At 43.2% G+C, this 15,483-nt stretch overlaps 1 protein-coding gene across 1 annotated transcript in view; it reads right to left on the bottom strand.

The window, feature by feature from the left end:
- Positions 1-8,969: 8,969 nt before the first annotated feature.
- naga (N-acetylgalactosaminidase, alpha) overlaps positions 8,970-15,483 on the bottom strand; it is a 66,952-nt gene continuing 60,438 nt past the window's right edge. The window contains exons 5-9 of the mRNA XM_060902810.1: positions 12,446-12,540; positions 12,143-12,304; positions 10,521-10,718; positions 10,237-10,377; positions 8,970-10,054 (exon numbers count right to left, since the gene is read on the bottom strand). Coding sequence (XP_060758793.1) covers positions 9,881-10,054; positions 10,237-10,377; positions 10,521-10,718; positions 12,143-12,304; positions 12,446-12,540 — 770 coding nt within the window. The 3' untranslated portion in view covers positions 8,970-9,880. The remainder of the gene's footprint in view (positions 10,055-10,236; positions 10,378-10,520; positions 10,719-12,142; positions 12,305-12,445; positions 12,541-15,483) is intronic.

Below are 15,483 nucleotides of genomic sequence, written 5' to 3'. Positions count from 1 at the left end.
TACGTACCATTAGTGTCAATGGGAGATTTTGGGGCAAATCTGAACCTGACAGAAATCGCCCCAAAAGGGCGTGGCTACACCAGGCGCGACCTTAGCCTGATTGGACAATGACATTACTGTTGGTAGTAGGAGTAGATAAAAAAAAAAAAAAAAATTCTCCCTCCCTGTTTGGGAGTGTGTCGCCCAAATCGCCCCTATTAACGAGCCGCCAGTGGCGGTATGGCTGTAAGGTCTGCTGGGTGATGCCTTCCGCGATGTCAACCTGGGTTTTGATCTCCCGTACCGCATGGATGGGAATCTCTTCAATCTGCATAGACTTCAAGCAAAGACTAAAGTAAGACTGGACATCATCCATGACTTTCTTTTTGCTGATGACTGCACCATTAACTCCACCAGCCATCAAGACATGCAGAAAAGCATAAACCTCTTTTCCACAGCCTGTGATAACTTCAGCCTAACCATCAGCACTAAGAAAGCTTAGGCAATGTTTCAACCTGCATAAGGTGATCCTTATGTTGAGCCTGCCATCACAGTGAATGGACAAAGACTGGGGACAACAGATACATTTATCTATCTGGGAAGCACTCTCTCCAACTCAGCAGTCATTGATGAAGAAGTCACCTTTCGCATTGCCCGAGCAAGCACTGCTTTTGGCAGGCTGCCAGCCAATGTGTGGGACCACAGAGGCCTTAGTCTGAGAACTAAACTGAAAGTCTATCATGCCGTTGTCCTGCCTTCATTATTGCATGCCTGTTAATCCTGGACAGTCTATGTGCTCCATGCAAGGCAGGTTAATTCCTTCCATGTGTGCTGCCTTAGAAAAATTCTCTGCATTGATTGGAAGAACCTGGTGTCAGATACTGAAGTGTTGCAGAGAGCAGCGATGGAGAACATATATTGCGTTCTGGTGAGATCACAGCCAAGATGGAGAAGGCACGTACTGTAGTTTGTAAGTTGGACAATCAAATTCCAAAGAGGCTGCTATATGGCGAGCTGTGCTCTGGCAAACATTCCAGGGGTGGCCAGAGGAAGCGATACAAGGACACCTTAACAGTCTCTCTCAAGTGCTGTGGTATCAACCCATCTTCATGGGAATCTACTGCCCTTGACCAGCTCAAATGGTAAAGCAAGGTTCACGCCGGTGCCTCTGACTTTGAAGAACACAGGGTCAATGAGGCTATGCAAAAGCATCTATTATGCAAGAACAGAGCTTGCCTGCCACCTCCTTTTGAACAATCCCAAACCCACCAATGTCCTCACTGCCATCATTCCTTCTTAGCCCAGATTGGCCTCTACAGTCATCTAAGGACCCATAATAAATAGTCATGCTCATCTTCGAAACCGAAGGAGGAACATTACATAACACTTTGAAATGAGTAAAAGTACTGATCAAGAAAATGATTTGAGTAAGAGCGAATAAAGAGCAGACACAACTCTGAACTTGCTCTATGTATGAGGAACGTGTTTCTGAGCACTTATATTAACTAACCAATTGAACCATGCTGAAATGAACACCATCTCAATTATCAACGGCATTTAAAGCATGTTAACATTAGCTGGCAAGCTAACTTGTGGCTAACTAACAACAGCCAAATGCTGTTGGAGTTTAAAGCATATACGCAGAACCATGGCTTAACTTTTGTTTATAAATGCCTTGAGACCTCAAGAATGGCACAGGAATAGTCTTAAGCATTAAAAAATAAATCTAATATAGTCATTTTTATGATTAAAGTGATTTATAAAGGTAGTGGTCTGAGTGAATGACCTTGACGTCCGTAACGTCACAACAGGAAGTCAATCGGTCTCATCGCCACTTCTGCTATACTAAAAAACAGAGCTGACTGCAATTCCGATCCTCCATTTTGAGCTAATTTATTGCCATGCCACGTAGATGTGTTGCTGGCTGGTACAGCAACATGACAGAAGCTGGATTTACGTTGCATTCATGGCCCAAGAATATTCAAACTGCAAAGATTTGGATGCGTTTTGCGAGAAGTTCACGGGCACATTGGGCACCTATGAAGTGGCCTCTCCTCTGCACATTTTACTGAAGACCCATACAAGACCTCTGATCTGTTGAGGAGTGTTGGCTATAAGCCTGTATTGAAAGCGGGTGCAGTATCAACAATTAAAGAAAAAGAAAATATTTATTTTATTTATTTTAAAAGGAAAGTAAGTTCAATTGTACCAGTCCTCCTGGAGTGAGCCCAGGGTTGTTGCTAAAACCCGGGAGGGAACGGGATGGGACATATCGCTCGGGCAGTGACCTCCGCGCAGTTGTTGCTAAAACCGGTGACATCCTGTTCCGTCCCAGGTTTTAGTACTTGCCTGAGCCCAGCAGTAATGGCGGAATGCACAGTATGAAGAAAAGTGAATGAGTGGAGCAGCCGTCTTATTTCTAAACTGGATATTGCTGCTATCTCGCCCTTAGGTAGAAGAAGTGAATGAACTTCTGAAAGTCAGATTGTTTCAAAAACGATCGGCCACAAGATCAGCCTTCAAGAAGCGAGAACACAGACGGGTAAGCTCCGACTCTCATTTGGATAAAAATAAAAAAACAACAACAACAAACAACACTCGTTGTTTACCTGCATTTAGATTAATACACGTAACTTGTATTGTGTAGTTAATTTACCGGTATAAGATTATCCAGTTTGCTTCAGAATGTGATTGTCTCAGTTCATCTGATTATTTAATTAGCCTTTTACGTTTTATCAGTGAAAATGCATACATATACATGTATGTTGCATAAGTTATAACGCCCATCCTGTTTTAATGAGAGTCAACCCACAATCAATGAAGTCAAATCAGTCTTAGTTGAGCAAGTCGGTAATGGTATTTCTTATTTTCACCATAAATTTTTCATTTATATGACTTTGGTCTATAGCTGTCAAAGGCCTCGGCCTTAAAACCGGTTCTTGCTGTGACATCACGCACTCAGGGCTGGCTGGCTCAGCGGGGCAGCTCGAATGCCAACTTTGCAGTCAATTTTAACCCTCAAAAATATATTTTTTATTCCCATTTATGCAGCATACAAGAGTCAAGGATGGAGATACTACCCACTCAGAAATTAATTTAAAAATAAAGGCTCTGCATATCTCCTTTAAGTACCTTGTTAGGTTTATTAACTAATTAGCTTGCTCATGATAATTCATACACTTTTCTCCCCTGCATATAGTTAGCTACCTAGCAAATATGCCCCTTACACATTATCCTGAGTCTTACCTATAGCAGCAATTACTGTACATATATTTAACACAACAGGCAATTGGCTTGCCTGTACATGTTTCTGCAGACTTGATATTGAGCTTTGAAATACAAATGTCAGTTTTAAATAGCGGGGCGGCACGGTGGTGTAGTGGTTAGCGCTGTCGCCTCACAGCAAGAAGGTCCTGGGTTCGAGCCCCGGGGCCGGCGAGGGCCTTTCTGTGTGGAGTTTGCATGTTCTCCCCGTGTCCGCGTGGGTTTCCTCCGGGTGCTCCGGTTTCCCCCACAGTCCAAAGACATGCAGGTTAGGTTAACTGGTGACTCTAAATTGACCGTAGGTGTGAATGTGAGTGTGAATGGTTGTCTGTGTCTATGTGTCAGCCCTGTGATGACCTGGCGACTTGTCCAGGGTGTACCCCGCCTTTCGCCCGTAGTCAGCTGGGATAGGCTCCAGCTTGCCTGCGACCCTGTAGAAGGATAAAGCGGCTAGAGATAATGAGATGAGATGAGATGAGATGAGTTTAAAACTGAAGATATATGAAAAATTGGGCCAGGGAAACTCATCTGTCTCCATTATCTCAGATATTACCATCACTAACTATGCATTAGACATCTAAAGTGTAGCCATGAAGGAGGAAACTGCTTTAATTTGACTGGGTCTTGAAATTAAATACAATTTTGAATTTGAATTATTTAAAAAAATTGCATATGCTGTCTTACAGTAATTGGCTTACAGTCTTTCAGAATTAAATTTAATTTTTTCTTCTAACAATGTTCAAAAATACTGTAAGTAATGTTAAATATTTTATTTTAAAAAAGTAAATATAATGACACTATGATTAAATTATACTCAAAAATGTACCATTACAGTGAACTATGTGCTCAAGCACTGGAATAAAAGTGCATGTAGGTCATTACTTTTCACCCCTGGTGGTCAAATAGAGCTTTTATCTGCTGGAGAGAAAAAGCTTTGAATTAAATTAAATAGGGAATCAACACTAATAATATAACAGCCTAGCATAAAAGCCATGGACTAGGGTAAATCTTTATTCAATACTGTGCGAATTTATTTTCAAGGTTGGTGAAAAAAAGAACAACGATCTTTGACTTTGACTTCATTACTCATCACCTGAGTCAAAGCACAGTGCTAAACACTTTTTTGTTGGACATAAAGTCTAAACTTAACAGCATAAACTGTAGCCCTCTTTCAAAGGTGCAGTAAACCCCTAATATACTGCAACCACGGGCATGTTCCTACCAAAATGTTAAAGTCAACATTATACACACAAATTACAAATGCTAAGGGCCCTGATGCCAAACTGCTTTGATCTGTTTTAGTGATCATATGAGCTAAAGCCTACAGTAACAGCAATTCATTTAGGATCATTTCAAAAAGAATGATTCATTCATGCATTCTAGGACTATTAATAAAAATATTCTTGAGGATAATGAATTGCCAAGACATTGTGAAATAATACCACCAGTAACATGGTTGTGACAATAAGTATTTTTATTTTTACTCTGACATTGCAATGGGGGTTTTTTGACTTGCCTTGCCTGAAGAATAGCGAATTTACTAAATCTAATATTTTTTACAATGGCTGGGTCTCATCATTTCTCTTCAACAATTGGAACAGGGTGCAATTTGCAATGCACTGCCAGGTCCGAAGTCATACATCTCAAGGCTCCAAGACACTCTGTATGCAAGTGAGTAGGAAAGTGTGTGTGTTGGTGGTGGGGGTTTTAAAGAAAAAGGGGGTTAAAAAAAAAGCATTTTTCACTGAATAAGTGTATACAGACACACTCTGCACTGCAAATATTAACTGCATGTCTTGCACTGTATGAGGTAAAGGACTATTTAGATAGACTGACCTACAAACTCAAGGGCATATTCATGCACATACGCCCACACAAACATATTTAGTGCAAGAGGTGTGATCTGCAGTGTGACTGGAGTAGCAACTATGGTTCTGCAGCTGTGCAGGCCTACGTGAGCCTTGGCATGAACACACTCCTCCTTCACTCTTGCAGTCTCTCTCTTATTTAACTCTGTCCATTTCCTACCCTTGCTTTGGCTCTGTCTGAATCCTCTCTCTACAGCTTTCTCTCAATTTCTCCATCCTCCCTCCCACTCTCCTTTCCTTTCCAACATTTTGGCAGCTCGTTCCAGGGACCTTGACAAATGAACCGTCACGCCACGTTCAGTTCTTACCAGATATCGGAGACTTGAACTGAATAGCCAGGCAGAGACAACAGTGAGACCAGCCCCCCTTTTCATGCTAAAAAAGGAGCCTCTCTCTTTATCTCTTTCCTAAATCAAGAACCAAATATAGCAAATATGAAAACGTGAAGCACAGTCAAGGGTTAAAAAGGTAAAAGTAGAAAGCAACTCACTGAGACAGCCAGTCTGTCTCTTCTCTTTGTACAGATCATTGCCAGGATGACTAAACACATCTGCAAAGTACAATATTATAAGTGTATGGGAATGTCAATGGCTAGGTTTCCCCTCATACCGTTTAAAAACTAGTCAAAACTAGTGAACCAATCGACAAGTGCAGCTAACAAAAAAGGCAGTATGTCAAGGTTCACCTGATACCGACACACATATCCAGCTCTCTCTGCTACACACACACTTGCAGAGAAAAGAGAACTTGTACATATACAATGAATAGGCACATACAGTGGTGTTTGAAAGTTTGTGAACCATTTAGAATTTTCTATGTTTCTGCATAAATATGACCTAAAACAATCAGATTTCCACACAAGTCCTAAAAGTAGATAAAAAGAACCCAGTTAAACAAATGAGACAAAGATATTATACTTGGTCATTTATTTATTGAGGAAAATGATCCAATATTACATATCTGTGAGTGGCAAAAGTATGTGAACCTCTAGGATTAGTAGTTAATTTGAAGGTGAAATTAGAGTCAGGTGTTTTCAATCAATGGGATGACAAATCAGGTGTGAGTGGGCACCCTGTTTTATTTAAAGAAGAGGGATCTATCAAAGTCTGATCTTTACAACAAATCTTTGCAGACATGTATCATGGCATGAACAAAGGAGATTTCTGAGGACCTCAGAAAAAGCGTTGTTGATGCTCATCAGGCTGGAAAAGGTTACAAAACTGCCTCTAAAGAGTTTAGACTCCACCAATCCACAGTCAGACAGATTGTGTACAAATGGAGGAAATTCAAGACCATTGTTACCCTCCCCAGGAGTGGTCGACCAACAAAGATCACTCCAAGAGCAAGGTGTGTAATAGTCGGCGAGGTCACAAAGGACCCCAGGGTAACTTCTAAGCAACTGAAGGCCTCTCTCACATTGGCTAATGTTAATGTTCATGAGCCCACCATCAGGAGAACACTGAACAACAATGGTGTGCATGGCAGGGTTGCAAGGAGAAAGCCATTGCTCTCCAAAAAGAACATTGCTGCTTGTCTGCAGTTTGCTAAAGATCACGTGGACATGCCAGAAGGCTACTGGAAAAATGTTTTGTGGATGGATGAGACCAAAATAGAACTTTTTGGTTTAACTGAGTAGTGTTATGTATGGAGAAAGGAAAACCCTGCATTCCAGCATAAGAACCTTATCCCATCTGTGAAACATGGTGGTGGTAGTATCATGGTTTGGGCCTGTTTTGCTGCATCTGGGCCAGGATGGCTTGCCATCATTGATAGAACAATGAATTCTGAATTACAGCAGCGAATTCTAAAGGAAAATGTCAGGACATCTGTCCATGAACTGAATCTCAAGAGAAGGTGGGCCATGTAGCAAGACAACGACCCTAAGCACACAAGTTGTTCTACCAAAGAATGGTTAAAGAAGAATAAAGTTAATGTTTTGGAATGTCCAAGTCAAAGTCCTGACCTTAATCCAATTGAAATGTTGTGGAAGGACCTGAAGCGAGCAGTTCATGTGAGGAAACCCACCAACATTCCAGAGTTGAAGCTGTTCTGTATGGAGGAATGGGCTAAAATTCCCCCAAGCCGGTGTGCAGGACTGATCAACAGTTACCGGAAACGTTTAGCTGCAGTTATTGCTGCACAAGGGGGTCACACCAGATACTGAAAGCAAAGGTTCACATACTTTTGCCACTCACAGTTATGTCATATTGGATCATTTTCCTCAATAAATAAATAACCAAGTATAATATTTTTGTCTCATTTGTTTAACTGGGTTCTCTTTACTTTTAGGACTTGTGTGAAAATCTGATGATGTTTTAGGTCATATTTATGCAGAAATATCGAAAATTCTAAAGGGTTCACAAACTTTCAAGCACCACTGTATTGCGCGCGCACACACACACACACACACACACACACAGAGTACATAGGCATACAAAAAAAAGGATCCAGAACAAGCGTGAATGAAGTGTGTCATGGCCTGTGGATACAATATTATCAATGAAAACACAAAGAAGTTATTAATTCAAAGCAGAAGATCCCTCTACCAATAGTTCCAGTTTATGAAAAAAAGGTAAATCTCAGATCAGATCAGTGGAAAATAAAATATCCTTTAGCACTAGTCTGAATCTTTAGTACTCAATTCCCATCAGCGTACACTTGGCCTCTATTGCCATCTAGTGGTCTCATTATAAAACTCAATTACTTTATTTACAAAATACCAATTTACCACCCATCCATTATCTATACCACTTTTCCATCACTGTTGCAGGGGAAGCTGGAGCCAATCCCAGCTGACTTCGGGTGAGAAGTGGAGTACACCAAGGTCACCAGTCTATTGGAGGTCTAACACAGAGACAAACAACCATTCACACTAACATTCATACCTATGGGCAATTCAGAGTAGCCAGTTGACCTAATCCACATGTCTTTGGACTGTGGGAGGAAACTGGAGCACCCAGAGAAAACCCACACATGCCCCTTTTCCACCAAAGCAGTTCCAGGGCTGGTTCGGGGCCAGTGCTTAGTTTGGAACCGGGTTTTCTGTTTCCACTGACAAAGAACTGGCTCTGGGGCCAGAAAAAACGGTTCCAGGCTAGCACCAACTCTCTGCTGGGCCAGAGGAAAGAACCGCTTACGTCAGCAGGGGGGCGGAGTTGTTAAGACCAACAACAATAACAAGACCGCGAAAGATCGCCATTTTTAAGCGACGAGAAGCAGCAGCTGTACAAACGCGAAGTCATCCATTATTATTATTGTTGTTGTTGCTGCTGCTGCTTCTTCCATATTGTTTTTTGCTTCGTTATTCGCGCCAAGGTTTATGCAAACATAGCGACGTAACTGACGTATACAGCAACATAATGACGTGGCTTCCCTTAGCACCATGAGCTATGGAAAAGCAAACTGGTTCTCAGCTGGCTCGCAAGTTGAACGAGTTGTGAACCAGCACCAGCACTGGCCCCGAACCAGCCCTGGAACTGATTTGGTGGAAAAGGGGTAACAGACACAAGGAGAACATACAAACTTCACACAGAAAGGCTCCAGTCAGCCACAAGGTTCAAACCCAGAACCTTCTTGCTGTGAGATAACAGTGCTAACCACTGCAGCACCATGCAACCCACCAATTTCTGAAACTAAATTTCTGATTTTATATACCACATTTATTAATATATACACCACAATCCATTTGTTAACTTTAAGCATGGCATGTGAAGTCTTGTAATATTTTATTGCTACTGTATTGTACATTCACTTTAATTGAATTATGACAACATCCAGTAGCAATGTAAAAACAGTACAAAAATAATGGGATATATCCATAAAACTGATGAGTGTTAAGTTAATAAAAATGCAGCAGGCTGTGAGAAGATTATACTTTTAATTGTAAACATAAAATGATCATTTGTAAAGAAACTGATTTACATAACTAGTACTAGGATATTAGAACAGTTAATCAAAATACATCAGTGACTTGGTCACTGAGGAAACGATTCAGTAAGGTATTCTACCACATGTCCAAACAAGCATAGCTTTAAATTTAATTCCATAAAAAACAAACAAGTCAAATCACAATATTCAAATCCACTTCAGTATAGATTATCACTTCAGAAGTGTTGATTGTCCCTGAGCATTAAGTGAAAGATAATTAAATGCGCCAACATCCAGAGGAGCAGCAGCGTTGTGATTTACTGAGAACTCTATTCAGCATAATGCCAAAAGTTGCCCTTACAAACAACTATATCCTGAGCATGCAGAGTACTCTTTAGAGTTTAATAAAAAAAAATGTGTATTTGGTTGATGGTTATTGATTATGAAACAAATAATTTTGTATCATCCATCTAAGCTGATTCATATATGGCTGACATTAAAAAAAAACAACAACAACATCATCTGGCATAATAAACTAACTGGGATGGACTTTACTAGAACAGGCATCCAGAGTGTATCCTTGCCTTGTGCAGTGTTCCTGAGATCCACTGAGACCCTGACCAGGATAAAGAAGTTAGTTTATCCATTTTCTTTATCCTGGTCAGCAAGGGCTACTGAATAAAGGCCAGTTTCTGTTTACTGCATCCTTTCCATAACAAAACACAGCCCTGTCAATGTCTGTTACACAAGTCTGGTGTTTTTCCAGTGATCCCACTTAATTTATCACAGAAATGCAGACAAGAATTATTTTATATTCAAATAATCATTTTGTCTTTTACACTGCGAAAAATAATAAAATGTTCATGCTGGTGATTCCTTGTTTGAATAATAAAGAAGACTATTTACAGAATGAAAGAATCTGTTTTGCCATTTGCTTGATAGAATTTGGTCTGTTCCTGCCAGTTAGCTGATGGAGCAACATACCACATGACCACTCCTGAGGGATTGATGGAGACAACAAACTCTGCGTTGTCCTTCAGTGTAGGCATGGTCTTCTCCATGAACACATCATATATCTTAGACAGAGATTTATACAGCTATTACTCCACTAAAATGTGAATAAAGAATGGCAAACAAAATAGCAATGTTTAATTTAGGACTCTTTTGGTCTCTTTGGAGAACAAAACTACTGCATCACATTGCTGAGAGCTTAGGTGCAAGTTACACAAGCTGTCAAATGTACAAACACAGCACTTACCTTAAAGCTTCCAGTTGTGTAGTTGAGCGCCTTTAGAGATGTCTGATAGCGGTATGGCATATCTGTTCTTCTGCTGAAGAACACCAAAGCACTTGCTTTATTAGACAGAGGACGCCAGAACACTTCTATACCACTGCTCTCCTGAGAGGAAAAAAACCCCAAAACAAACAAACAAACAAAAAAAACCCAAGAGAAAAAGAAATAAAATGGTGGTAACCAAAAGGAATGGTTTGCAAAAAGTATAGTCCTCATCATCAACTCACTTTCTATCCCACAGCAAATACCTTTATCAGGCGTCTTCCTTGGATGCCTAACGGGTCCTGGTTGATGGCAATGGCAGCTTTGTTCTGCAGTATAGCACGTGCACCGCTGTTTAAAGTCCGCAGGTCATTCGACATGAAAAGAGGAGCTGCCATTATTGCCCACAATGCCATCTGAGAACGAGACTGCTCCATGCTGAGGCCAAAATTTCCTATGACCAGCTGGGAACATTGGAAATTGTAAGATTTCATAAGATTTTCCACCATTGGTATTGATGCTAGCTGACGGTCAAAACATAATAGCTAAGAAGAGAATTGTTGATCATTGTTGTAATTACAATGCTGAAGATTTTAAACACTTTGCAAGATATATTAAAGTCCAAGATCTGTGTGTGTGTGTGTGTGTGTGTGTGTGTGTGTGTGTGTGTGTGTGTGTGTGTGTGTTGATAATATCCATTATCTGCTTGGTAATGTGAGCTTATGGTTTTTAGTGTACCTGCTTTGCACTGTTAAATTTAAATATTGTTTTAGTATGTCTACACAGACCTAAGCATGTCTGGCAAACATCTTGATGATGAGAGCTTATAACCTGAAACTAAATCCCAGCAAGACTGAACTGTTATTATCCTTGGAGATGCATCTCCATTTGATAGAACTCTCTGATCACACCATCTGACAACATATGCAACTTTCCTGTATCATTCTCTCCTGATACTGCTAACATGACACAGACATGCTTAGAACCTGTGGACATGCAGGTTTCTCTTTCAGGATGATCTGGCCGGTACCCTCTGGGTTTCTCCTTCAGGATGATCCGGCCAGTACTCTCCAGGTTTCTCTTTCAGGATGATCCAGCCTGTACGCTCCGGGTTTCTCCTTCAGGATGATCCGGTCCGTACGCTCCGGGTTTCTCCTTCAGGATGATCTGGCAGGTACTCTCCAGGTTTCTCCTTCAGGATGATCCGACCAGTACTCTCCGGGTTTCTCTTTCAGGATGACCCGTGCTGAGTTTCCCAAAAGCATCATAGCACAAAGATAATAGTTAAATGGTAAAGCGAACAGCACAATCAACACTCTCTCTCCTAGTTAAGATGCTCTTAGCCTTCAGAGGCCTTTGGGAAAGCCACCCCTGGCTGGTACTCTCCGGGTTTCTCCTTCAGGATGATCCAGCTGGTATTGTCCGGGTTCCTCCTTCAGGATGATCTAGCCAGTAGTCTCCACATGCACCCAGGTGGTGAAATGAACTTCCCTGGCTGTATATGCCTCCAAGTCACCTTTAAACGAAAACTGAAGACCTACCTCTTCACTTAAATGAGGACTAATAAAATATAATCTTTAAAAGATGTCTAGTTGTACTGTTTTTTCCCCCCTATACAGACTCGTACAAATTCCTCTCCAACATTATTTTAGTATGGTAGTATTTATTCTTAGACACTGACCTATTTGTACTAGCATGAGGATATGATTTTGATGGAGAATTCTCCAAGTCACTCTGGATTAGGTTATCTGCCAAATGCTGTAAATGCAATTCTGACACAATGAGTAATAAAACCCTGGCCATAAATAATAAGTAATAAAAACCAATGGCCAAGTTACATTACTCATGAAACTATGACTTCAATATGCAAAACAGTAATACTCCCTACCATGTCAGGGTCATTCCAGTGTCCTGGTCCAGCAGCAGGCTGCAGGATATCCTGGTGTTCTGTAAACCAGTTCACAATGTTCAGGATGCTGTCCCACGAGTCCTCAATATCACCGTAATTACGCCACAGGTTACAGATCTCACCAAGCAGAGTGTAATTTATCTAGCCAAGAGGAAATAAATTGTGCACTTTAGATATCACATTATATGAAATATGAATTGTTCAATGAATTTAAATTGTCTGGTTGTGTACATGGCAAATGGAAATTACTTAATTAAATAAAGCAATCAGTATTTCACTCACTTTAGGAGGAAGACCACCCTGGTAGGCAGGCCAACTGCAGGAATAGCCTATCGGCCGGCCGGTGGCATTAAGGGCTTTTGACATAAGTGGGTAGCCTGTTAAAGAGAAAAGAATACAATTGTGGTTGACAAGGTTCAGCCATTTATTTATAATATTATCATATGTGTGATGTTTCATAGTTTCCCTCTTATTCTATAAGGTGATGCTGTGACATGGGACTTTAACACTCATAATTAAATGCTTTTTTCCTGAGATTTGCCAGGCATTACGGATTGTTCTTCCAGTTTTGGAAAGACCCACTGGCAAACAGTAATCCTAAACAACATTAGGATATTAGACACAAAGGTATTAGATTAGGATAAAGCATGCATTAGACCATAGAAAATGTTGAATTTAAGATGCACTGGTGGTCTTCAGACCATAATGAATAAAATCACTGTCACTTCATGATAAACTTTAGGATCCCATACACAGAAAAAAATAAAATAAAAATCACCCACATTATCAAATTATACCAAATTACCCACTGGGGTAATGTGTTTTGACACTATACGACAACACAATGAATATTATATTACTTTTTAATAATCCACAAACCCCCTCCTAGAACTGCCACCTTATTGTGGTGGAGGGGTTTGTGTGCTTGAATGATCCTAGGAGCTATGTTGTCAGGGGCATTACGCTCCTGTTAGGGTCTCCCAAGGCAGACAGGTCCTAGGTGACAGGCCAGACCAAGAGCAGTTCACCAAAACCCTTATAGATTAAAAAAAAAAAAAAATCAAGGACCGTGACGTCGCCTGGTATGGTGCAGCCGGGGCCCCACCCTGGAGCCAGGCCCGGGGTTGGGGCTCGTATGCGAGCGCTTGGTGGCCGGGCCTTTGCCCACAGAGTCCGGCCAGGCTCAGCCCGAAGCGGTGACGTGGGCCCGAGCTCCTGTGGATTCACCACCCACAGAGGTAGCCGTAGGGGGCTGGTGCAGTGTGGATTAGGCGGCAGTCGAAGGCAGGGGCCTCGACGACCTGATCCCTGAACACAGCGGATAGCTGTTGGGACATGGAACGTCACTTAGCTGGGGGGGAAAGAACCTGAGCTTGTGCGGGAGGTTGAGAGGTACCGGCTAGAGATAGTCAGGCTCACCTCCATGCACAGCTTGGGCTCCGGAACCCAGCTCCTCAAGAGGGGCTGGACTCTCCACTTCTCTGGAGTCGCCCATGGTGAGCGGCAGCGGGCTGGTGTGGGCTTGCTTATAGCTGCCCAGCTCAGCCGCCATGTGTTGGAGTTTACCCCAGTGAACGAGAGGGTCGCCTCTCTGCACCTTTGGGTCGGGGAGAGGGCTCTTGCTGTTGTTTGTGCCTACAGGCCGAATAGCAGTATAGAGTATCCGGCCTTCTTGGAGTCCCTGGGAGAGGTACTGAGAGGTGCTCAGACTGGGGACTCTATTGTTCTACTGGGGGACTTCAATGCTCACGTGGGCGACGACAGTGACACCTGGAGGGGCATGATTAGGAGGAATGGCCTCCCCGATCTGAACCCGAGTGGTGTTTTGTTATTGGACTTCTGTGCTAGTCACGGTTTGTCCATAACGAACACCATGTTCGAGCATAGGGGTGTCCATAAGTGCACGTGGCACCAGGACACCTTAGGTCGGAGGTCGATGATCGACTTTGTCATTTCATCTGATCTCCGGCCCTATGTCTTGGACACTCGGGTGAAGAGAGGGGCTGAGCTGTCAACTGATCACCACCTGGTGGTGAGTTAGATCCGCTGGTGGAGGAGGAAGCTGGACAGACCTGGCAGGCCCAAACGTATGGTGAGGGTCTGCTGGGAACGTCTGGCCGAGCACTCTGTCGGGGAGGTCTTTAACTCTCACCTCTGGGAGAGCTTCTCCCAGCTTCCGAGGGAGGTGGGGGACATTGAGTCTGAGTGGACCATGTTCTCTACCTCCATTGTAGATGCAGCTGTTCGGAACTGTGGCTGCAAGGTCTCCGGTGCCTGTCGTGGCGGGAATCCCCGAACCCGGTGGTGGACACCAGAAGTAAGGGAGGCCGTCAAGCTGAAGAAGGAGTCCTATCGGGCCATGTTGGCCTCCGGGACTCCGGAGGCAGGTGACGGGTATCGTCAGGCCAGGCGTGCCGCAGCTCGGGCAGTTGGAGGCAAAAACTCAGAACTGGGAGGAGTTCGGTGAGGCCATGGAGGCCACTATCGGTCGGCCTCGAAGAAATTCTGGCAAACCGTCTGGCGCCTCAGGAGGGGGAAGCAGTACTCTGCCAACACTGTTTACAGTGCGGGTGGGGAGCTGTTGACCTCGACTGGGGACATTGTTGGGCGGTGGAAGGAATACTTCGAGGATCTCCTCAATCCCACCCTCATGTCTTCCATTGAGGAAGCGGAGGTTGATGACTCAGAGGTGGACTCGTCCATTACCCAAGCCGAAGTCACTGAGGTGGTTTTCAAGCTCCTCGGTGGCAAGGCACCGGGGGTGGATGAGATCCGCCCCAAGTATCTCAAGTCTCTGGATGTTGTAGGGCTGTCTTGGCTTACACGCCTCTGCAGCATCGCGTGGCGGTCGGGGACAGTGCCTCTGGAGTGGCAGACTGGGGTGGTGGTCCCTCTTTTTAAGAAAGGGGACCGGACAGTGTGCTCCAATTATAGGGGAATCACACTTCTCAGCCTTCCCGGGAAGGTTTACTCCAGGGTACTGGAGAGGAGAATTCGGCCAATAGTCGAACCTCAGATCCAGGAGGAACAATGCGATTTTCGTCCTGGTTGTGGAACACTGGACCAGCTCTATACCCTTCATAGGGTGCTCAAGGGTTCATGGGAGTTTGCCCAACCAGTCCACATGTGCTTTGTGGATCTGGAGAAGGCATTTGACCGTGTCCCTCGTGGTATTCTGTGGGGAGTGCTTCGGGAGTATGGGGTTCGGGGCTCTTTGCTAAGGGCTGTCCGGTCCCTGTACGAACAGAGCAGATGTCTGGTTCGCATTGCCGGCAGTAAGTCAGACCTGTTCCCAGTGCATGTTTGACTCCGGCAGGGCT

Source organism: Neoarius graeffei, chromosome 21 (genome assembly GCF_027579695.1).
Source record: "Neoarius graeffei isolate fNeoGra1 chromosome 21, fNeoGra1.pri, whole genome shotgun sequence".
NCBI lineage: Eukaryota > Metazoa > Chordata > Actinopteri > Siluriformes > Ariidae > Neoarius > Neoarius graeffei.
This window is presented reverse-complemented; position numbering and strand designations above follow the sequence as displayed.